Genomic DNA, 25,151 nt, shown 5'->3' with positions numbered 1-25,151 from the left:
AACTCCAAGGAATTTATTTTCATTCACCCTTTCTATTTCAATTGAATCCACCATAATTTTGACTTGATGAGTGATTTGTCTAGTGCCAAAAACTATGAACTTGGTTTTATTTAAATTCAATGATAATTTATTTACATCAAACCATTTTTTTAATATATTCAATTCATACTCCACAGTAGTCAGAAGCTGCTTCAGGTTTTCTCCTGAACAATAGAAAGTTGTATCATCAGCAAATAAGACACTTTTCAATGTTTTTGAGACACAGCAAATATCATTTATATACAGTATAAATAATTTAGGGCCGAGCACAGACCCTTGGGGAACTCCATGAGTGATCTTCATGTGTTCTGATTGTACATTATTAAACTGCACATACTGATATCTATTTTCCAAATAACTTTTCATCCACTTATAAGCTAAACCTCTTATTCCATATTTCTTTAATTTATTCATTAATATAGAATGATCTATAGTATCAAAAGCTTTTTTTAAATCCATAAAAATCCCAACAGTAAATTTTTTATTATCTATTTCGGTAGATATTGCTTCTACAAGCTCCATGACTGCCATTGAGGTGGTCCGTTTTTCTCTAAACTGCAAAGAACGGTTGCAGAAATGGTAGTTATTACACAAACACAGGTGTATTACAGGTGTATTACACAGGTGGCAGCAGAGCAAAGGAGATCAACCAAGGCCATGTAGAAAAAAGTTAAATTACTTTGAATTTTAAATAGATTTGTGAAAACTGATTCAAGTTAGCTCTCTTCTAATGCTAATTGCTGCAGAACGGAAACAGATAGAAACATACTTTTTTTGTCCTGATGAAAGAAGAGGCTTTAATCTTTCTTTTGATAGGTTCCATGCTTTTATAGCAGTAGAACACAATATTCTGTGGGCCTTGCAAAATCAGTCAAAATCCAGTCGGGAGCGAACGGGATTGCTTCTGTGAAAATGGCTGGGAGTGAATGAGTTAATTTAATTTGTTTATTTATTTATTTATTTATTTATTTACATATTTTTATTATTTTATGTTTTAATTTTTTTTGATAAAATTACATTTTGAAACGTAATTTAATGTGATTGGATTTATAAAAATTCGACTTACAAACAACCTCTCGGAACCCATTGTTTTCGTAAGTTGAGGACTACCTGTCTAATCATATATGACAACTTTTTTTTTTTTTTTTTTTTTGCCAGGCCTGACAAGTATGCAAAGTTTGGTGAGTTTTGGAACATTTTTAGGTCCTAAAAATTTATTTTGGAGAGGAAGAAGATGAAAAGAATAATTTCTACAGACAGGGACCTCGCAGCCCTGAAAATCCATCAAAAGGTTCAAAAAGGATTTCAAGTTACCACATCCCCTCGGCGACCCTCCTCCTCATCCTCTCGACTCAGGAGCTCCAGTAGTCTGTCCCGTACCACCTGAAAAACCACAAAAGACCATATGGGACGATGCGTCTTGCTCTGCTTCTTCGTAAACAGCACAACTGACCTCGTAGGCATAGTCAAAAAGCTCCAGGATGGTTAGGATGCTGGCCCCAATGAAGAGCCCCATCTGGCCCCCGATGTCACCTGTGCCGCAATGTGGCATCATCAATGCATTTACATTTAATATAATTCCTAGTCTAACTTCCATTAGTGTTTTTATTATTAGTGTTGTCTGATCCCGCTTACCTGGCCAACTCTCCGTTATAAAGGGTTAAGGCCCCCCTTTTATCTCAAACCGTAGTAACACGGGATTTACAGAGATGACGGGGACGCTTCAAGCTGGCGTCGAAAAGGATTCGTTTAGGTTCTCACCGCCCTAGTTTTAGAATGTCAGCCCCGGCTTCCATTAGATTAACACCCTTAAAGAGTAACCTTTGATGATTTAAGGATATAAATCTAATCACACTCTTTTTACAGCGGCTCCTTTCCCTATGATCGGTTGCACTTAGAATGACCTAAATATGTTTTACTGTCCTTGTTAGAACCGTAAGGGCTTGTTTTATTTGTTTATGTAAGCCGAAATAACCTTTCAGGAATTTTTGGGAACGCAGCCAACATGTAGATGGAACTATTATCTATTCAATAAGGTATCTCTAAGTATGACTCAAATAGTGAGAGAAAAGTGTTAAAGCAGGAAAGTGAAGGTTGGGTTTAAGAAATCAATGATTAATGTGACCATACACATAAAAACTCTAAACTACATCTTGTCTTTCTTGATTTATTACTTGATCAGTGTTCAAACCAATAGCAAAGCAAAATTTGTGCAATAAGGAATATATGTTGATTAATGACAAAAAATAATGATTCACATCATAAATTCAAACAGAACAGAATCACATGTACTCACAATTTGTTGCTCCTTACTCCAGATCATCAATTGAAGAAACAAGAAAAAACGACAGGTAGCTATTCTGTGATGAACCACCTGGGCCTAATTATCTTTGAGCTAAACTAGTAGCTCAAAGAAAATAATTGAGGAAGTTTACCATTTACTATCCCGGCTGTTTAATTTAATAAAACTGATCAAAACAAGGGGAACTATCATCTTCTAACAGCCAATCAAGACAATGTGTCTACCACAAATTACTCTTGTAATTGCTTCCTGCTTTCCTAGTGTGTAGACGCAATCTGCTCTGCTCCTGCTTTGCTTTGCATTCTTTCAGCTGATAACTTCTTTTTTTCTTTCTTTTTCTGGGATTTTTCCTGGATATTTGCCTCGATGTGGCTGTACTACCTTTTTGTTTGGTAGATACAACCAGCTGGGCGCATTTTTCAACATTTTTTATTTTTTTTTGGAAACTCCTCACGATAACGTGAGCACGGCCTGCTAATCAGCACGCGACTGCTACTAGCAGCATGGCTGGACAAATGATGCCTTCCATCTCGACCGATGAATACCACAAACTTCTTCAGAAGATGGCAGTGCTGGAGACAAGAATGCACCGCCTTGAAATGTTTGTGGAGGTGAATGGAAAATCGTGGAATGACACCACACTGCCAATGTCTCCAAACGGTGGTCATGAGCATGCTAACAAACAGCTAGCTCCATCCACCGACCCTCTGTGGAATGTGCTGGGAGCAAAGCCAAAACTGAGCAGTCGTCGCCCAACAACTGGACCTGACCGCCAACTAATGCCTGAGGAAACACGTCGGCCTATGCAAAAGGCTACCTCAACCCCAAGAAACAAGTCTTGGACGTTGGTACCAGCAAGAAAAAGGAAACCGTCTCTTGGCCGACGAAGACAAAATACTGATATCGAACTGAGAAACAGGTTTGCCGTGCTGTCGCCGAGCCAGCAAGCCTCGGAGGATCACAGCACCAGTCAAAGGTATGAAACCGGACCTCCTCAGCAAATCCGTTTAGCTACTGAAACACAAACACTGATAATAGGCGACAAAGCCTTGTTTGGTGTTAAACGTCTGTGCAGCAGAAAAAACACAAAAGTTCTGTGTTTTGCTAATGACATGGTGCTGGACATTTCTGAAAAAGTCGACAAGATTGCTACTGACTACCCGACTGTGAGATCGATTGTGATTCACACAGGAGCATTCGATGTGTTGAAAAAACAGTCGGAGATACTGAAGCAAGACTTTATTACCCTTCTACACAAGATAATATGCCTAAACGCAGAGGTTTTTCTGAGTGGTCCTCTGCCTACTGTCCGACCAGGTGATGAGCATTTCAGTCGGATTATGTCACTCTCGAGATGGCTGAAAAGCATCTGTGCTTCTTACTCAGTGAACTTTATTGACAATTTTTCTATGTTTTGTGAACGTCGCCATCTTTTCCAACGCAATGGGATTTATCTCAATAAGCAGGGAGTCAGATTACTGACAGCCAACATCTTCCATAGCGTGCGTCACTGGACGCTATGTTCCCAAAACAAAGGACATGAAACACAACAACCGATAAGAAGAGGATCTGGTGAGGCTGGCTCACTATCTTGCACTCCCTGCCCTTCAGAACAGATTGATTTGTCCTCATCTGCCCACACTCCAAACACCGAACATCCAGCTCCCCTGCTCCCGAACGACACCTGCCAAACACCACCACGACCACCACCACCAGTTTCACTACCAGATGCACCCCTGCGCTGTTCATCGCCCCCAAGCGACACCTGCCAGACAGCGCCACTACCGGATTCACTGCCGGATGCACCCCCGCGCTGTGCACCGCCCCCGAATGACCCGATGACTGACTCGCCAGCGAGTCTCACCAACAGGTTGAGCAATCTGGTCAATCTGTCCATACAGCTAAATAAAAGTCTCTCCAGGCAGCTGCCTGCTGATGACGGTTCGCCCGTGCTCCCCCCAAGACGCCACATTCAGCTATCCACTAATCGTCTGACTCCACCAAGCCTCAGCATACAGCTCCCCACCCGCCGACCTCCATCTTTGGCTATGGAGAATCTCAACTATAGCTCGGTCTGATATGTTTTGGGTCCAGACTACATATACAATATAAAAAACGTTCCCAGAATAAGTCAGGACCCAAGGAAGCTTGTAGCATTCCTGTGATTACAAGAAGTAGAAAGTTGGCAAAAGAAATGAGAAGAAATAAGTCAGAAGCTACAAACCTAGTCAGTATAGCTTGTGAACCTCTGACTAAACCAGCGTCTCCGATTGCCACTGTGAGACTAGCGCTACTAAATACAAGATCACTAGTTAACAAATCATTGTTGATTCATGACATTATTATGACATATGATCTTGACTTATTTCTCCTCAGTGAAACATGGCTAACAGAAGGTTCCTGCAACACGGTTCTCAATGAGGCAACACCAACAAATTTTAGTTTCATGAACAAATGTCGTAATGGCAAAAAAGGTGGTGGACTTGCTGCCATTTTTAAATCTCTATTTCAGTGTAAAGAAATTTCATTGGGAAGCTTTAATTCATTTGAATATCTTAGTCTTTTGGTAAAAGGTGAACCAAACATCGTCATTGTCATAATTTATAGACCTCCAAAACAAAAAGGCAGATTCATGGAGGAATTTGAAGAAATGCTGTCAGTAATTTGTACCGACTATGATTATCTGGTCTTAACTGGAGACTTTAACATTCATGTTGACAACAACTTGGATAAAAATACCAAAGAATTTTGTAATATACTTGATACTTTTGGTCTCTCACAACATGTAAAAGGTCCAACACACAATCAAGGTCACATTCTTGATCTCGTCATCTCTAAAGGTGTTGACATTTTATCTGTTGAGGTGAAAGATCTGGCTATTTCAGATCATTCCTGTGTGTTTTTTGAATTACAAACAATCCCAGAAGTTCAAACAACTACTGTCTCGATTAAAAAAAGGTACATAAATGAGAATACAAGCAACATGTTTATGGAATTAATGGCTGCATCACCAACTGTAAATGCAGAGACCGTTGATGAACTTCTGGATGAATTCACCTCAAAAATCGCAAATGTTTTGGATGCTGTTGCTCCTATTAAGACCATTTCATCCCGAACTAAAACACCTTGGAGGTGTACTACCAACATAATGACTTTGAAATCTAAATGCAGAAAAGCAGAGCGAAAGTGGAGAAAAACTAAACTCCAAGTTCATTTTGACCTGTACAGACAATGTCTTTGTCATTTTAACCAAGAGTTAGTAATAGCTAGACAACAACACTTTTCTGAAATTATTAGTAGGAACCTCAACAATACACGCACTCTATTTGGCGTGGTTGACAAACTTACAAATCCCCCAAATCAAACAGCGCCAGAACTCCTCTCAACAGATAAATGCAATGAATTTGCCTGCTACTTTAGTGAAAAAGTACAAGCCATCAGGTCAAACATTGTTACAAACCAGCTAAATAAAATGATGCAGCACTTAAAATCACCTAGGAATAATTTAATTACCATGACAGAATTTGATCAAAATACTGTAGTAGACTTGGTTCAGCAATTGAAACCTTCCACGAGCTGTCTTGACACAATTCCATCTGGCTTTTTCAAAACCATTGTGAAATGTGTTCAGATCGATTTACAACAAATAATTAATTGCTCACTTCAATCAGGTGAACTTCCTAAATGTCTGAAAGTAGCCGCCGTCAAGCCCATTCTAAAAAAGAGAACACTGGATGTCTCCCTGCTAGCAAATTATAGACCAATCGCAAACCTTCCCTTCGTAACTAAAATAGTTGAAAAAGTGGTTTTTAATCAACTCAGCAATTTTTTTAGCTTAAACGGACTTTTGGATAAATTCCAGTCAGGTTTCCGACCTCATCACAGTACAGAAACAGCTCTGATTAAAGTACTGAATGATATAAGATAGAGCACTGATGCAGGGAAGGTATCAGTGCTCGTCTTGTTGGACCTCAGTGCAGCATTTGACACGATTGATCATAATATACTGTTAGACAGGCTGGAAACTTGGGTGGGGTTAAATGGAACAGTCCTTAAATGGTTCAGGTCCTATTTGGAGGAAAGGAGTTACTTTGTGACCATTGGAAATTTTGAATCTGATCGAAAGGCCATGACATGTGGGGTCCCTCAAGGGTCAGTCCTTGGACCCCTGTTGTTCAGTCTGTATATGTTACCTTTGGGTCAAATGCTTCAGAACACCGATGTTGATCATAGTTATGCAGATGACACACAATTGTATTTATCAATGTCCCCAAATGACAGCAGTTCTATTAACGCATTGTGTCATTCTCTAGAGCAAGTTAACAACTGGATGAACCAAAATTTCCTTCAGCTGAACGAAAACAAAACGGAGCTCATTGTTTTCGGCAATAAAGAAAAGAGAATTGCTGTTAAAAAACAGCTTGAGTCACTGTCTTTAGAAACTAAAGACCAAGTTCGAAATCTTGGGATACTAATAGACTCAGATCTGACCTTCAGCAATCATATTAAATTCATCACTAAAACAGCCTTTTACCAGCTGAAAAACATATCCAGACTGAAGGACTGCATGCTTCAAGCAGACCAAGAGAAGCTTATCCATGCTTTTATCTCCAGCAGACTCGATTATTGTAACGGTCTTCTGACTGGACTCTCTCAAAAGAACATGAGACACTTGCAGCTCATTCAGAACGCTGCAGCTCGAGTTCTGACCAAAACAAAAAGATCAGAACATATTACTCCAGTACTTAAGGATTTACACTGGCTCCCTGTCAGCTGTAGAATCGATTTTAAAGTTCTGCTACTCCTCTATAAATCACTAAATGGTTTGGGTCCTGAATATATCCAAGAAATGCTGATTGAGTACAAACCCAGCAGGGCTCTGAGATCTACAGACTTGGGCCAACTAGTGGAACCCAGAGTTCGAAGCAAACATGGTGAAGCTGCATTTAGCTATTATGCTGCACACAGATGGAATAGGCTACCAACAGAAGTGAAGTCAGCCCCGAGTGTAAAGGCTTTTAAATCCAGGTTAAAAACTTTGCTTTTTTCTTATACCTTTGATTAGGGACTTTTAAACAGCTTTAATTAAGTGTTTTTTTTAAAATTATTATTATTATTATTATTTTTATTTTTTTATTTTTTATTTTTTTTTATCATTATCATTTTAAACTTCCTTATGTTAAATTTTTTAAAGTTTGTTGAATAATGTTTTAAGATTGTTAGTTTGTAACCTATTTTCATTTATTTTTCTCCCTCTGAATGTTAACTACTGTTTCTTGATGCTTATGTGTTGTCTTTCCTCGTGTAAAGCACATTGAGTTGCCTTGTGTATGAAATGTGCTATACAAATAAACTTGCCTTGCCTTGCCTTATTTTGATTGTTAGAATTACTTCCTCATTCAGCATGTAGGGGTAAATGGGGCACAGAGCCAAAAATGCCCTTCTCGGCAGAGAGAGAGCCTCGCTCCTTTTTGCACGCACGCCTCGTTTTGTCCCCGCCAATTTATACCCTCGGGATGCTGAACATAGCATGACTAAGCACAGATGAGTGTGTTCCAGTCAGTCTGTACCAAAGTTTGAACTGCTGAGTTCTAAATGTCTGGTGCTTACTTCCTCTTTTCAGTTCCTCTTAACTTGTGACCTTATCAGTTTTGTGGAACACATTCGTTGACAGGGTCTAGTTTTTTATGCTGACAAAACATATATGATTTTAAAATAACCTGTACTTCCCATTTGTGAATAAAATCCCTTCAAAGCTTTTTACTCATAATGCCCCACACCAATACTGATTAATATAAACATAAAAATTCAAACCAAACTCTAAACAAAATACATGTTATGTTAAAACCACGTCTTGCAATCTCATCGTGACATGTCAAAACTACATTTCATGTCACATCATAGTGACAGGACAAAAAGTCTTCACTCCCGTACTCCATTTAAGTATGTGTGTTATGACAAATGAGTGTGTGTTGTGTGTGTGCAACTGTGTTACCGTAAATGGATGTATGTGTATGTGTTGTGTTTTATGCTGGCTGCTGGTTCACAAGTATATTTACCAATTATGGGGCATGTTTAAACGCTAATGAAGTTGACACTATACCAAAGACATTTCAGACCAGTGTTGTGTGACATATCGATTATCTCAAACAATCATTGCATCGTTGCATTCATTTGTTAATACATGGTACAGGTTCACATCATTCATGTTAGTGACATCATCCATATTCTATTTTTTGGTGACATCTGCTCAGCCCTCAGCCCGTGTTATCCGTCAGTGTGGATGCCGAATAATAATTCTTCTTCCACATTCCTAAAATTCAACTTTTGACTTCAAAACATGTTTGTTATTATTACCCAGCAGGCCTGCCACCTCATAGGCTTTCTTCTGCTCAATGGTCTCGTAGTTGAGGGCCTCAAAGAACACATCCAACACCAAAATGTTGTCTCTGTGAAAAACAACAGGATGGTAAGAAGATCAATGGTGCCTGTGGCGCGCTACAACTTGCTAGCATGTGGTGAGATGTCAAAAGAGTGGACATACGTGATGTATTTCTCAGACTTGTTGAATTTCTTCTGCAGGTAGCGCGCCGAAGTTTTGCTGGGTATCTTGACCATGGACAGCTCCTTATTGTAGCGCGTCACGTTGCATGGAGTGCGGCACATGCAGCTGCTGCTCTCTGCTGCAGACAGCTTGGCTAATGACCATGGATGATGGTGATGAGGATGATGATGATGAAGATGGAGTGGTGACGATGAAGGTCACAGAAGAGGATGTAAACTCACTGTAAATGTAGTCATATGATATTCTCTTTTCAGTGGGATTGTTTTTGAGGCTTTTAACAACATTGTACTGTGCTTGCCGGCATTAAGTGAAAATCATGAATCATGCAGTAACCTTCCAATAAACAAACAAACTGGCTGCTTATTAAAAAAATAATAACAATAACCAACCAGTCATTTCCTAAATCTAACATCCTTACAAAATCCGACCGACCTAACCTACAACCTTTTGAACAACAAAACAAACCACAAACTACCTAATTTTTCTTTACCAACCAACATACCAACAGCAAACAAACCACACCTTTCAACCTACATTAACCAACTGATTACCCAACAAACCTATCTACCTTATAAACAAGTTCTACCAACTAATCAACCAATCAACAAACTGAAAACCTTTTGTCCATCCATCATCCAAGCGAAATTTCAGTTCGCCCAACCAACTAAATTCCCTTAACCTTCCAACCAGACAACCAACCTACTATTGTAACTAGGACTTTGCATGAATCAGTGGTAACTCGAAAAATACTTTTGGAGGGGACTGTCGATATGGCTTCAAAAGCACTTTGGCAACGTATGGTGCAGATGAAGCGCGACATAAGTGCACTCCATTGGATTTTCCATTTGATGGACTATGACGCGCTTTTTGGGAAAAGTTCGATAAGTAACCAATTCGAGTTCATTTGGTATTCGCTCATTAACGTGAACATGAATAGCAAATGCAAATTTTGGTTTCAAGTCCTTGCTCCAATTGTAACTACCTTACCAACCAACCAAGCTACAAACTAACCCATCTACCTTAAACAAACCAACCTACCTATCAAAATATTCTTCCTAATGCACAAATCTACAAAAACATGCTGCCATTCAACCACCATTCTACCAATTAACCAACATACCTTAAACAACTAACCGACCCACCAATATCTAACAAACCTAAATAATTCAAGACATTTAGGTGATCAGGCCATTTGATAACATCTAGCAACTTGTCCTCGAGAGGAGTTACCAACCGACCAACCAATCAACCTACTGATATCTTCTGCCTACCCACCAACCAACTATCCAACCTACCTTACCAAACAATCAATGTACCAATCAAAACCTTCCACCCAAATTGCCACCAACCAACCAACCGGCAAAACCGTATGTCCATTTACAGCTAAACAACCTACGCAACCAACTAATTCACATATCCACCATTCTATCGACCTGACCAACCAACCAACCAACCAACCAACCAACCGGCAAAACCGTATGTCCATTTACAGCTAAACGACCTTCGCAGCCAACTAATTCACATATCCACCATTCTGTCGACCTTACCAACCAACCAACCAACCAACCCCGAAAAGCCTTACGCCCACTCCTCAGCCAAAGACAAATGTGTGGTAGAAGCAGTGAAGCACAAAGTAGACCTATCACTCCTATAGACTGGATCAGTCAAGAATAATCCACTGAGACCCGTGTAATAGTATAACTTAGAATGTTCATTTAATGAGACTGTTTGTCACGCTGGCTCATCATCTCAACAGTAATAACACAACTCGTCTGCGTTGGAAGTCATCAAAGTTTCCTCTTAAACTTCCAAGTTGAAAGCAGAGACGCTTGATGAGCCGAGCAACCCATAATCTCCTCTGACAACTTTGAGACAGGTGCTGTGGGTTTTTTTTTTGTGAAAATTATTATTCAAAGTAGAGAGAAAAAAAAACATTTGCAGTCAGAAATGTTCTGACAAATTGACATGGACTTGACCTGATTTGCATGTTGGGATCCAGGCGTCAAAACTGTGGCCCAATTACAAGTGAAGACGAGCCTGCGCACAATCCTCTAGCTCTCTATTGACACTTAATGTGGCGTCAAAGTTTGCAGCGGGGATGTCGGTCATGCCCCTTGGCTGCATTCTTCATGTACCTGAATTTATTTACCCAAGACTTATCTCAGCATTCGAGAGGTTGCTGCAGTGTGTGGGCGGAAAAGTAAACTTTGCCTACAACATTTAACATGGAGGTCATTTATTTCTTACCCTGTGCGCGCTTTTTGTAATGCATTTGCTCTCTGGTTGGAAAAATCTCCACTTTTTACATACAGAGACCCTGGCAACGTTTCACACAGAACCCAGCAAAGACAAATTCCAACTGCAGTTTGAACATAATTCGTTCCTGTGAAGCGTTCAAAGTCCGATTTGTGTGTAAATGCAATTAATCCGTTCCTAAGCTCCAAAAACATTTCTATTTAAATTTATTTAGAATTTAATTTAAATGATATTTATAAAAAAATAAATAGAAAATTAATAAATAGAAAATAAAACGCTAATGCTTGCTTTAGTTTAGTGCTGAGTTTGTGTATTTTACATTGGGCATATTGCTACTAATGGTATTTATTTAAGTAGTCACGGAAGATACAATGGCTTATCTTCTTCCTTAAATCCACTGTGGTTCCTTCTGTTTTTCTTTGCTGCCACTGGCACTGTTGTCTTTGTTTGGGCCCGTGGCGAAGAAAATTGTCATGGAAAAATCAAAATGCACTTGCGAACATCGAAGCACCTCCATACCACCTCCGGGAGTGTTCACGCTCTGGCTCGAAATGAGCAGCGCCTCGTCTCGACTACTGTCAAGTGTGCATTTGGCATCGCTCGGCTTGACTTGTCTACCCGTTCAAGGTACGTTCGGCTTTGCTTGGGTGTTCAGACTCCGAAAATTAGTGCAAACCCTGAGGCATTATTTTCTCAGATTTTTTGTTTGTTTTGTTTGTTTGTTTTTTGTTTGTTTGTCCGAGTTGTACGAGTTCAAACTCAGAGGTTCCACTGTACTACTAATGTGTGCTTTCACACAGCGACATAGCATTCCACAATTGGAGGATGGCAACAATTGCTTTAAACACCCCAGCACAACAAAAAGCGAGAGTCAGGCGTGCGTCCTGCCTCTGTTACGGCTCGGATTGCAGATCCTAAAATTGTTGTCGACCATTCTGTGTTGCTGCCCATTATACAGAAGAGCCATCAGCATTAACTCTTTTACTGCCATACATTATCAAAAAAACAAAAAACAAAAAGCAAACAAAAACAATAAAAACAGTGCCAGCCGATTTTGAGCATTTTCACTAATCTTTCAAGGCAAACAGAATATTGTGTACTTTTACTACATATACAATGTGGGTACCAAATGAAAGCTCGCATTCCATTCTTTCATTAGAAACCCCCCGCCCCCCGATGTTTCTACCTTATTCCGTTCGTTAGTAATAATAACCATTTGAAAAGAGGTCATTTGAATGACATTGAGCAAAAATTGAAAAGATGCGAAAAAAAGCTTTTTCTCCACAACAGTCACTTTGACACAAAAAAGTTTTGTTTTGTGACGCTCTGCAAATTAGGTTTAATGTGACAAAGGCTTTGATCATTCACACCATCCTTGAAAATGTTTGATTTCATCCAATTTCATCAGATTCCATCATGTTTCATTGTAATTCAGTACATTATTCAGCCCCTTTGAAAGACATTCAATGCTGCCATCTGCTGGCCATAGTTAGTTTTTGATTCCACAATTCATTGACCAGGCAGTGCTCCACTTAGATGTTGCACTTCCCATTGATTAAAAAAAACAAAAAAACACACATAGTTGACGTCATTTAACGTTTATGGCGGCATACATTGCAATTTTACTTATTGTTATTAAATGTTTTTGGCAGGCTAGTTTTGCACTATACACTTTGTAAATATACACATAGGGCACACAACACATTTCTTGGTGGGGTGGGGAAGGGTGGAAACACCGTCTTCACCCTTCAACTCCCCTCCAATTTTAATGCACTTCATGTCCAAGGGGAGGGGTGAGTTGGGGCGGGGAGCCATCAGGGGGGATGGACTGCAGTGCCTGGCAGCGCTGTGGTCCCCCCATCTGTGTCCCTGCCCCACCACTTTGTCCCTCCATTTCCTTTTTTAATGCACCACACATATACATATTCATTTTTTGGGGGGGATGCGGGTGTGTCGGAGTAGGGGAAATTTTTTCCCTCTGCTCCGAATCACCTGCTCCCAATTTTAATGCACCACACGCACACACTTGTATATACACTGGGTGGGGCCACATTCACGGTGTAAGGGTAGAGCTCGCCAGTCGGCGAGCTGGCGGACTCAGTAACAGGGTTAGGTGTCACTAGTACGCTGGCGTGACGACCGGGGCCTCTTCCCACCGGGCTCGGTGTTCTGGTGTTCCGCCTCTCCCCCGATGCTTCCTCCTCTGCTTCCTCCCTCCCGCCGCTGTGTTCCTTGGTGGGGTGGGCAGGTCTTCCCTATCTGCGCTGCTGCCCGGTGCCGGTTTCCGGGGGTGGGGTGGGGGGGGGGGGGGGGTCTCGCGGGGGGTGGTGTTCGCGGGGGGGTTGGCGGTGGTCGGGGGGCGGGGGGGCGGCTTGTTTGGGGGGTGGGGGTGGAGGTATGGGTGGGTGGGGGATTGGGTGTTGGGGGTCGGGGTGTGTTCGGGGGTTTGAGGGCCGGGGGTGGCGGGGCCTGGGTCGTGGCGGGTGGCGGGTTTGGGTGGGGTGCGGGGGGGTCGTGGGGGGATGGGGGCTGGGGACCGGTGGGGCGCTGTGGGGACCCGCCGGGCCTCGTTCTGCGGCCTTGGGCTCGGGGGTGTGGGCCGGGGCTGGGGCGGGGTGTTCCGGGCGTCCGGGGGGCGGTGCTCGCTTTGCTGGACCGCGGTTGACGGCTTCTTTCTTTGGTGGTGGTCCTTATGCATGCCAGATCCATCACACCAGCATCTACTGAAACTCAAACAGAATTTGCCTCTCCCTCCCACAGCCCCTTGAATCAGTGGGTGCTGGTGTCTGTGGATCTCACTTTGCTTTATCTATCCTTCCCTCCTTCCTCTCTTTAGTTTTTCCTCTGGTCACTTGAGATCTCAATTTATTGGAAGTTTGAGGTTTCTGGGGTTGGCATAAGACTCTGGTTTTGTAACCACGCAGGAGGGGTTTGGTTGGTGCTGGATTTCACTTTGATGGATTGGATGTACTGGCTTCTATGGATCTCACTCTGCCTTATCGATCCTTCCCTCCTTCCTCTCTGTAGTTTTTCCTCTGGTCTCTTGAGATCTCGCTAATTTGTTGGAATTTAGAGGCTTCCGGCGTTGGCGTAAGACTTTGATTTTGTAACCATGGGGAAGGCAAGAAGTGTTTGGTCGGTACTGGATTTCACTTTGACTTATCTTTCTTTTCTCTTTATTTTTTCTGACCTTTTCTCTGGTGTCCTGACCATTTGAACCTCACGACTCTGGCAAGATTCTGAAGTACCTGGTTAAGGCGAAGGGTAATGGGATATTTATAAGGTTTTAGGTGAATTAATGAGTATAAATTTATACGTATTTGCATGCACACGCACGCACGCACGCAAGCGCACACACGCAAACGCACGCACACAAACACACACACACACAAAAAAAAGAGCAATGATGTTAAGACGTTGAATCGGTAAGACTACCGAATGAACAATTCTGAGCTCTTTAAAAAAAATAAAATAAAAAATGTTTTTGGCAGTCAAAGAGTCAAAATGAAAAGCTTCTCTTGCTCCCTCGCCTATTTAAAATGGTGAGTGGTACTATGAAGTGGTTACGAATTATACAAGTTCTGTTCACGGATAAATCAATTTACCGAACTCTAGCTAACCAACTGCTGTATAGAAACTGGATGGATGATTCATTTATTGTCAATTTTGCAATACTTAGCTTTAACCCCCTAGCAAAGTGATTTCAGCCAATCAAAGACAAGAAGAAAGTCTGTCTGAGAAAAGGCACAAAAGCAATCATTTATTAATTGCTTCAATTACAATAAACATGACAAAATGGCAAAAAGGCAAAAAAAAAAAAAAAGCTTAAAAAGTGCACCAATCAATCGGCCATTCAAATCTGGTCTAGACATTTGTAATCTTACACTGAGGAGTCATTGAGGCCACTGCACGTAAATTGCTAACGTGTTCACCTTGCATGAACTGAGAGCAGCACACCGCTGCCACCAGGCTGCCTGTGATTGGTTGCAGTTAACCTGGTTACTCTGAACAGGCTGTAAACAAAAGCAATTGAGATGAACCCAGTAGATTAAATAAATCTGTCTCATCACTCACGGCAAAGATAAAGGTTGATGACCACACACAGGTCTCTTTTTAATTCTATTAAACCACATTAAAGCCAACAAACAAGATCACCATCTTTCACCTGCTTCATTAACATGAGGAAGTAGAGGACTATCTGTTTTGACTGTAAGGACTTGACTACAAGGAACCTGACCAGAAGGACTTAAATGTTTGACAAGAAGGATCACCTTGCGTTCGAAGAAGTTCACTAACTTAAGCTGTGGGACATTGACTGACTTGAGTAGGACTTAAGGACTTTATAGCTACAAGGAATCAACTGACTGGGTTGTAAGGATGTGACTGATTGGACTACAAGGATGTGACTGTAAGGAAATGCTTATTAGGACTTGACTATAAAGCCTTGAATGTAAAGACTTGATTACATGGACCTGATTATGAGGCCTGGATTCTAAGGACCGTCTTGGGTAAAGGGAGTTGACTGACTTCACCTGAAGGACTTGGCTTTAAAGACTCGATTGACTCAGCTTAAGGACTTGAATGTAAGGACCTCCTCTACAAATCTGACTACGAGGACTTGACTGACTTGACTATAAGGACGTCAATGTAAGAATATTTACCCTTCAGTCAGTCAGTATGTTTTGATGAATGTCGGATTTACACACGATAAGAAAACCGTTCACAAAATGGCCACATGCTGTGATCAAATGACTCACCGAGGGCGGGCTCAGCGCAGTCTTTGTACTGTTCAGGGGTGCAGTATGAGGCATCGCCTGCCAGGAAGACCATATTGAGTCAAGATGAAGACATATGTTAGCTTTGAGTCACCAGTAAATGTAGTGTGTATTGTTTAGTTTTGGGAGGGGGTCCTACCAGGCATGTGCACCATCCTGCAGTTGCAATTCTCCACAATGTAGCGTGTCTCACAGTCGATGCGGCAGGCAGTCACGCTGTACACCTGGAAGAATCCCGACTCCAGAGCCTTAGACTCACACTCGCCCCAGGGGGGAGGCAGGAAAGTCAGCTACAAAGGAGCAAGATAAGAATCTAATGTGCAGTTGAACCTCGTAAACCCAATGATGGTCATAAGACATGAAATTCAACCAAAATTGTTTAGAAGGAGAACGTGCTTTCTAGTGATAAGAAGCCAACTGGGAAAATACTAACAGCAACAATCACTCAAACAAAAAAAACAAAAAAAAACATGAAAAACATAAAACTGGAAATTGTAAGTGTTGAAGTTCCCTGGAACGTAAACATGGATGAACACAAAATTGTGGATTGAAAGTGTCAATACATTTTTTGGAATACAGATTAAACACCGGTAGTGTGCTGAGCCAAACAATTTCACAGTTGCACAGAGACCTGACCAAATAATTCCTCCGGGTCCGACAAAGGGGGCAACACTCCAACACGCCTCGGTCTGAAGAACAACAAGAGTAAGGGTCAAACAACTCCGCCTCGGTTGTGACGGAAGCGCGTGCCGCACGAGGAAGCAGCCACTACATTTCCTGGACCGAGTGAGAAGCGACGGTGCCAGGTGAAAGTGGGCCGCCGCTGGCTCGGATTTAAAAGCACGTCTGCTCTGCCCTATCAGTCCAGACGAAGGGGAAGCCGCTCCAACATTCCGCTTAAAAAAGCAGCCAAGTGTGCGGAATGTTGCTGATTGCTGTGCAAGGCTGTGACGGACGATAAGAAAGCAGCCAGTGGAAGAAATGAATGCTGACATCCCTGACGACAATTAGAACGTGCTCCTCAGTCATACTCAACCTTCAACTTTCTCCGCAATTACTATTAAAGACGTATTTGAAGCCCTTCAACATTTAACTACAGGCATATATTAAATCTTACCTTTGACACAATGATGACGTAATTTTTAATGAAATATGAGGTGTTTTGCTGGGTATTTTTTTAATGCGGAAGTAAAACGCCCGGTTCAGTAAAACCCCGCATCCCCCCATGGGATTGCCCCCTCACAAGCCGACTGCAGTTTTTTAACACCCCTAATATATATATATATATATATATATATATATATATATATATATCTCCATCTTCTTGACCGCTTATTCCTCACAAGGGTTCGCGGGGGGTGCTGGCGCCTATCTCAGCTGGCTCTGGACAGTAGGCGGGGGACACCCTGGACTGGTTGTTGCCAGCCAATCGCAGGGCACACAGAGACGAACAACCATCCACACTCACAAGCGCACCTCGGGACAATTCGGAGCGCCCAATTAACCTGCCATGCATGTCTTTGGAATGTGGGAGGAGACCGGAGCACCCGGAGAAGACCCACGCGGGCACGGGGAGAACATGCAAACTCAACCCAGGAAGGCCGGAGCCTGGACTATATATATACCTGGCAATAGCCAATTCGTAATTGTAAAGGGAGTTCTTCATATTATCAATCTGGGACTGCTCCACGGTGATTTGCTCGGGAAAGGTGGGACATTCTGTACAATAAAAAACTTTGAGCTGATTGGACGATGCTGCATCTTGTGCACGTTTGTTCTGACCAATAATGACAACGAATGATGATAATGTCGTCTTCGGTCTTGTCTTAGGGGGAAAAAAAAAAGCAAGAACATCTCTACCAGACCTCTCACTGTTCAACATTCAACAAGAAAACGGTGAGTATTTCTGCGAGATCATAATTAATTGCATCGTCCATTCGTCTATGTTAGGTTTGTTTGTTTGTTTCCCTCGGGTGTCGGCGCTTCCTGGTTTCGACACAGATGCATGTCCCGCCTTAAACAATGGTCCGACTAAAAAAAGGTCGGTTCCGAATGGATCAGCGGGAGCAGTACAAGATAATATTTGTGAACAAATACCGCGAGAATTCAGATTACTGGCAAGGTTACAGTATTTTTTAAAAAGTACTAAACCTGACATGGTCACCCCACAATATTTTGTGCAAGCTCCACCTCGAATGGTTTCCAATTCCACTTAACATTGGATTCTGGTAGAGTAGGAATATTGTTGAAAAAAAAAAAAAGCTGTGTCTGCCATGTGGCAGCACCACAGTGCTGTGTGCCTGCTTGTTTATGTACCTTGCCTGCTAAAAGCAATGAATGCTGACATCCCCGATGCGATTAACACTTCCGTGAAAGGTGCCACTCGGCAATCCTTAACCTTTCCAATCACCTCTGCCGCTAAGCTAATTTTCTCTTTGGGCCCAATTAAAGCGAATTGTGGCTAATTCGCCATCTGATTAATTCGGTGTAATGGCATGTGAGCCGATTGTGGGCCGTCTAATAAGCGGCAAAAGCCTTGGCGCCGCTCGCCGTTGTCTTCATCAATATTTCACTCCGGCGCCGAGGTGGGGTGAGGCGGGGGGTGGTAGTGCTGGGGAGCTTAAAGGAGGCTTTACAGTTCACTCGGCAAATTGTTGGGAAAGGCTGTTTTGTTTTAGCATCACGCACTTGAACTTCACAGTACAGGCACAACTCGATAAAAGTGTGCCTTCACTTTTATCGAGTTGTGAAATAGAAGGACTTAGGTCAGATTTCAGGGGCCTTTGAGACGTGATTCACAGGGCAGCTAAAAGTGCCCATTCACATTTAGGGTCTATAGGTATGAAGACCCGAAAATGTTATGCTCGATATGTATGTAATGTACCACATATATTTACACGACAGCTAATTTCAAAATACTGAATTGACAAGTTAGCAAAGGAGTACAAAACAGACATATTTGGAAAGTTTCTTTGCAACGGGCAAAAGACCCAGTGATGAGACAACTCAAATGTTCCATATTTCCATCATTTTTAATGTCTGTCTTGCATTTACCTTAATGTTACATTCAACATTGTCAAGGACGCATCTGTTGAGGAAGGACGCATCTGTGCTTGCTCCTGCACTCGCTCGTGATTCTAACTACTTGTTGATTTTTGCATTGGGATTTTTAACTACATTGTTGCAGAATGCCTGGCGGAAAAAAAGCTGACGAGCATGAGGAGATAAAATCTTCTCTTAAAAAACTCAATGGTCGCCGAATTACTTGAAATGAAGAAGAGCATTGAGCCACTTCTTCAGGAAAAACAGCAAATGAAGAAAGAGACACAAGAAAAAGATCGACGCATTGTTGCCTTGGAAAAAAAAGTGGATGATTTGGAACAGAATCTTCGTATCAACGATGTGATAGTCACCGGTATCAAGATCAAGCCGCGCCGTGGCCCTTTGAGAGCTGCGGCTAGCACGAGCACGGAAGATTCTGACCAATATTCAGGGAACGAGACTGTGGAACAGCAAGTGACACTTCAACTCAGAGATTTGGGATTAACTGTTGATCCTGCGCACATTCAGATGTGCTTTTCGCTTCCAACTGGAGGGACACGACCACCGGCAGTTCTGATCAGGTTTTCTGACAGAAAGAAAAAGATTGCTCGGTAACACTTTATAATAACTACCCGTTATAACTAGTTAATAGACCATTAGTAAACTGTTAATTAATGAGTTATTAATGACTTATTAAATGTTTGTTAACTGTTTGTTAAGGTTTTAAAATGATGTCTATAAATAGTAAAAATGTTATTTTTAAACTGTTAGTTATTGATCTCTAAATGACTTGTTAACTGTATAGTAATTATTCATAACTATATTTTATAAATTAGTAATACATCGTTAACAAGCTATTAGAAAATTACTTACTAATGACTTGATAAGTATTACTTCATAGTTTGTATAGGTTATTGGGACGTTATTATAAAGTTGCCACTATTCCTCATTTATTACGTGTTAGTAAATGTGGAGTAGTTGCAACTTTAGAATAACGTCCCAATAACATAAATAGAGTAATAACTAATATTTAAGTTGTAGATTAACTCACTTCTTTACAGCAGTTGTTAATAGTTTGTTAACCATCTACTAATACTATACCAGTGAAACTTTGTAGAGGAGCACATGAGTGGAAAAAGTTCAATGGTACGGAAAATTGATATTTAGGCATGGTAAGGCATAGTAATTTTATATTTTAAATTTCACCTTCAAATTCTGTACTTTCAACTTGTTCCACCTGTTTGTTGTTTGACAAAGTTTCATAGTTATTAGTAGATGGTTAACATCTACTATGTAAAGAATTAGCTAATATATAAGTTAAATATTAGTAAGTAGTAGGGGTGTTAAAAAAAAAATCGATTCGGCGATATATCGCGATACTACATCGCGCGATTCTCGAATCGATTTTTTTTTTTTTTTAGGATTCACACCTTGAGCATGGAAGAATGTTATATGAACGGAACATTAAGCCTTAATATTTTTATTTTAATGCTGTTCAAACATGAAACAGATTACAACCTCTATAAGACTGAAATTTCAGATAAATAAATAATACATTTTCATATAAATCTTACACTCTACAAGCTTACTGATTAGTATTTTCTAAATTTGAATGAAAAAAATCGCAACAATCGACTTATAAATTCGTATCGGGATTAATCGTATCGAATCGAATCGTGACCTGTGAATCGTGATACGAATCGAATCGTCAGGTACTAGGGAATTCACACCCCTAGTAAGTAGCTAATTTATACTATTGGGATATTATCGTAAAGTTGCAACTGTTCCTCATTTAATAACAGTTAATAAATGAGGAATAGCTACCACTTTAGAATAACGTCCTAATAACAGATATAAACTATTAACTGATACTTAACAAGTCATTATTAAGTAATTTACTAATAGTTTGTTAACTTAGTCTTACTAATTTATAATATATAGTTACAAATGATTAATATACAGTTAACAAGTCATTTATAACTCAATAACTAACAGTTTAATAATGACATATTAACTGTTTATAGTCATACGTATAAATCCTTAACAAACAGTTAACAAACATTTAATAAGTCATTAACAACTCATTAATTAACAATCAACTAATGATCTATGAACTACTTATAACGGATAGTTATTATAAAGTGTTACCGATTGCTCTTCCGAGAGACCGTCACAAGCTTCGTGGGAAACATGTCTACATCAACGAAAACCTCACCAAACGAAATGCTGACATCGCCAAAAAGGCTCGACAAATGAGAAAGAATGGACTTATCAAAAGCACGTGGACAAAAGACTGCAGAATTTTTATTCAAACTAAAGATAACTAACTAAAAACACGAATCGTGAAAGGAGCTGAGGAATTACCCAAAGCTGGAGTTGTATATGATTACTTGTTGACATTGCCAAGGCTAACTCTTGTTTATACACCTGCATTGATAACATGTATTGCTGTTCCCGTTTGAATCTAAATATTGTCTGGCTCGAATTCTGTTTGGACATTTGTTGTAACAGTCAAGGTTACATGATAAGGCTGTATTGTGGCTACAATGAAACTGCTGTCAATACGCAAAATGGGGTTGGTGGTCTGGTTCCTGGAATGCGGCTGGCGGGGCCGCTCTGCTGGGTGAGCTAGGCTGGGTAGCGCTCAGGAGTCATTAGATCCACAACGTGCTAGCAACCAGTGGTGCTACCTGACCAGAATGGAGTGCTGAAATTGCTTGAAAGCAATGGGCAGAATGCAAGCTGATCTACTCTTCTGAAAACCACAACATGTGTGAAAGCTGATCCGAGGTTAGCAAAGACCCTACTGGTGAAAGAGAAGAATTGCGCTTGCCTTGGCTGCTCGCCTGGCGGGGTGGGCTTGCTGGTGGCGTCTGGGAACTGACACCAGTAACAAATGACTGGGACTAGCCACAATGTACACACGGACATTTAAGATGAACTGATCGAGCAGTGTCTGGGATAGTATGGGATGGATAACCATAAAAATCAATGACTATTCTAAATAATGTATATGACTGATGCGTTATAGTAATGTGTCGATGGGGACGGGTCTCGAATAAGCCTCGGCTTCTACCCATCAGCCCTTCTTTCGGATGTCAATGTTGCAAATGATGTGATGTGATTGATGTAAGCTGTAATGTTTCCGAAAGGAAAAAAATGAATAAACCAAACCAAACCAAACTGTAATAGTGTATTTATATTGTATTTAACACAATCACAGATGCAGTGGCTGCTTGTTTACAACCTAGCTTGTAAGCAAACTTAGCTTGTAGCAGACGTGTGTGACGTCATGCATGTTGTGATCACGTCTCTGATCAACTGCTGAAATGGAGACGGATTCTGTCCTCTTTCATCTATAACTGCTTCAAACATCAAAATATGTAGTAGGAATGGACAAATGTTGAATTGTTGTGATTGTATTGTATTGTATTGCTGTTAGTTTTGTTGTGTTTCTGTGCTTTGTGACAGCTAAGGCTGTTTGAAAGCGCTATATAAATAAAAAGGACTTGACTTGACAATGTATATCTCTAATGTACCATATGCAAATGTTATGATCTATCATATTTAATGTATATAACTCAAGTAATGGTTATTATGATTGAAAGTGTTTGAGAAGGAGTAGGATGGTCCCAGCAGACAACTTGATGACGTTTGCGTTCTGTAATAATTAATGAGAGGATCTAAATTTATTGCTTTTTTTCCCGCCTCCTCAGTGCGGGTGCTTGCCGAGATGCCAGTAACGAGGAAAGAGAGCTTCGTCTTCAGCCTGCCAGTCAGAAAAGTGAGCTGACGGCAGGGTGCACAAACTCACCCTGGAGGCTCATTAGTCATTGCTAAGCTAATAGTTCTTTTTGTATGACATGCACTGTGCTGGACGGCTGTATTTTTTGTCGTGTCATAAATTCGACTGACCTTGATGCAATAAAAACAGTTAGTTGCACCCGTCTGACTCCAGAAGGCATTTTTGATAACTTCAAAGGCTTCAAAGTATCCATTCTGGAGGTCGAATATGACCCACCCCGTCTTTTTAGCAGGGAATACGATTACAACACTCAGACAAGGACGAAGGGATCAAGTTCATAACAAAATGTGGAAGAAAATGGCAAAAAAAAAAAAGTCAACACTGAATTCAAAAAGGTAGACAGTTAAATCAAGGGTGTCAATATTGAAATTTAATCTTAAAAGACACTGATGGGACACGTCATTTGTAGATTAGGCTAAAAAGAAAAAGGTACGTGTGAATAGGCCTATAAAAACATTGAATTATTCTTTAATTATTCTTAAAATTAAATCTACTTCATTATTGAATACAATAAATTAACAAAAAATATTCGTTTACTGTAATCTAATCAACCAATTTTATCAAGCAGCTAAACTCGTGAGGAATATTCATATTTCAGCATACTTGATTTTATTCATTTTAAAAATCAATAATTTTCAGCGGAATATAAGGTAGGGTTAACCAAGGTTAAGGTTTCAAAATGGGGTTACCTGTTTCAAGATAAGGTTTCAGCTAAGGTAAGGGTTGGAGGGGTTTAAGCCAAGTTCCAGTTTTCAAGCCCAAATCAGGCTTTCACACAAGGCTTAGGATTTCAATTGAGGGCTTCAAATTAGGGTTATGATTTCAAACTGGGGTTTCAAGCCAGTGTGAGGATTTCAAATTAGGGTTTTAAGTGTAAGTTAAGTCAGGTATAATTCTAGGTTAGGGCTTCAAGTCAAGTCAAGTCAAGTCAAGTCGAGTCGAGGCAAGTCAAGTCAAGTCACCTTTATTTATATAGCGCTTTCAAACAGCCTTAGCTGTCACAAAGTCCGGGTTAATGCTTCAAATTATGGTTTCAGATGGATGTGTAAGTTAGGGTTTCAAGTGAGGATCAGGGCTTCACATTTAGATTTTAAGTCTGGGTTACAGATTCAAACAAGGGTCAGGGTTTCAAGTATAATGTGGGATTAGGGTGTCAATGGTGGGGTTGGGTTATAAGGTTTGGTTTAAAATCTGGGTTTTCAAAACATAATTAAGATTTGAAATCCAGGACAGCATTTCAAAGTGGGGTTTCAAGACAGGGTTAGCGCTTCAAGTTTAAAAAAATAATCAGAGGGAAAATTCTGTCACACTGTTCCCTTCTGTCTGTGTTGTACTTAACGACTAACCCTTGCTCCACCCCCCCAACCTTGCTCCCAACCCCAACACACACGCACACTCAACAGAAAAAAAATGCAAAAGAAACAGCTTTTTTTTTCAAGTCCATGGTAAGCTGGGACGGTGTAAAACAATATAACAGCACACTTTGGTGCACTTAGGTTCCTCATGACAATAACGTCGTTGTGGAAACAAACAAACTACTCGGTGAAGAAACTCTACTTTTAGAAAGCATATTCCAATATTTGAAGGTTGTGTAAGGGCATCAAAGTAAAACTCACCCTCTGTTCCTGCGTGGCCACGAAAGTCTGGAAACCGGGAGCGACGCCGAAGCCCAGCTCGTGCACAAAGGGGGGCTCGGCCTGGCTGTGGATCTGGACTCGGACCCCTGCCTCGAACGCCGTGTCCTCTGCAAAGGAATATAGAAGTGTTGGAACGGAGACAGCAAATGGGGAAAAACAAGTAGAGTCAGTCAGGAAGAATAATGAGCACCAAGCAACAAGTTCTGGTGCTCCTTTGAGAACCAGAGCAATATTTTTACGTGGTTTTATTTGTTCACAGTCAGGAACAAGAAAACAGATGAGGCAAAACATCCAATAGCTTCGTTGTGAGTCGTTTGCTTGTAGAACAATGTGGAGCTTCAATAAAAAGATGCCGTCCTTTGTGTGTTCGTAGGCAATCAGGAATAGAAACAACTGACAGGGGGGAAAAAAAAAGACCTAATTGATTTCTAATGATTGGTGTTCAATTTGGTACAAGGAAAGGTTTTATGTCAAAAATGGCCACTTTGATGAAAAACATGTTATTAACGATGTAGTGAACATTGTCCGGTTGATTCTTTTGTCTTGTAACTCTCTAAAGTGAGGGGGTGACGAACCCCCGCTGTCAGGTGCCCACTGACTTTTGCATTTCAAAACCCTCAAACATTGCGGAAGGGGAGAAAATAAACCCTTTTTCTAGAACCCGTCTTATTTTGCGACAGAACAATGAACTATTGCCAACACATGACATTTTGTCATATTAACATGATGA

The 25,151-nt window shown here is 40.8% G+C and overlaps 1 protein-coding gene across 2 annotated transcripts in view; it reads right to left on the bottom strand.

Annotated features, from left to right (window-relative positions):
• The window catches only part of asic2 (acid-sensing (proton-gated) ion channel 2), a 292,832-nt gene that overhangs the window by 4,959 nt on the left and 262,722 nt on the right, over window positions 1-25,151 (bottom strand). For both annotated transcript variants that reach the window (XM_077494424.1, XM_077494415.1), the window contains 7 exons: window positions 24,401-24,528; window positions 16,077-16,227; window positions 15,920-15,976; window positions 8,886-9,039; window positions 8,699-8,790; window positions 1,493-1,572; window positions 1,354-1,422 (listed from right to left, as the gene is read on the bottom strand). In XM_077494424.1, the coding sequence (XP_077350550.1) occupies window positions 1,354-1,422; window positions 1,493-1,572; window positions 8,699-8,790; window positions 8,886-9,039; window positions 15,920-15,976; window positions 16,077-16,227; window positions 24,401-24,528 (731 nt within the window). The remainder of the gene's footprint in view (window positions 1-1,353; window positions 1,423-1,492; window positions 1,573-8,698; window positions 8,791-8,885; window positions 9,040-15,919; window positions 15,977-16,076; window positions 16,228-24,400; window positions 24,529-25,151) is intronic.

The sequence above is a fragment of the Festucalex cinctus genome, chromosome 1, assembly GCF_051991245.1.
Source record: "Festucalex cinctus isolate MCC-2025b chromosome 1, RoL_Fcin_1.0, whole genome shotgun sequence".
NCBI lineage: Eukaryota > Metazoa > Chordata > Actinopteri > Syngnathiformes > Syngnathidae > Festucalex > Festucalex cinctus.
This window is presented reverse-complemented; position numbering and strand designations above follow the sequence as displayed.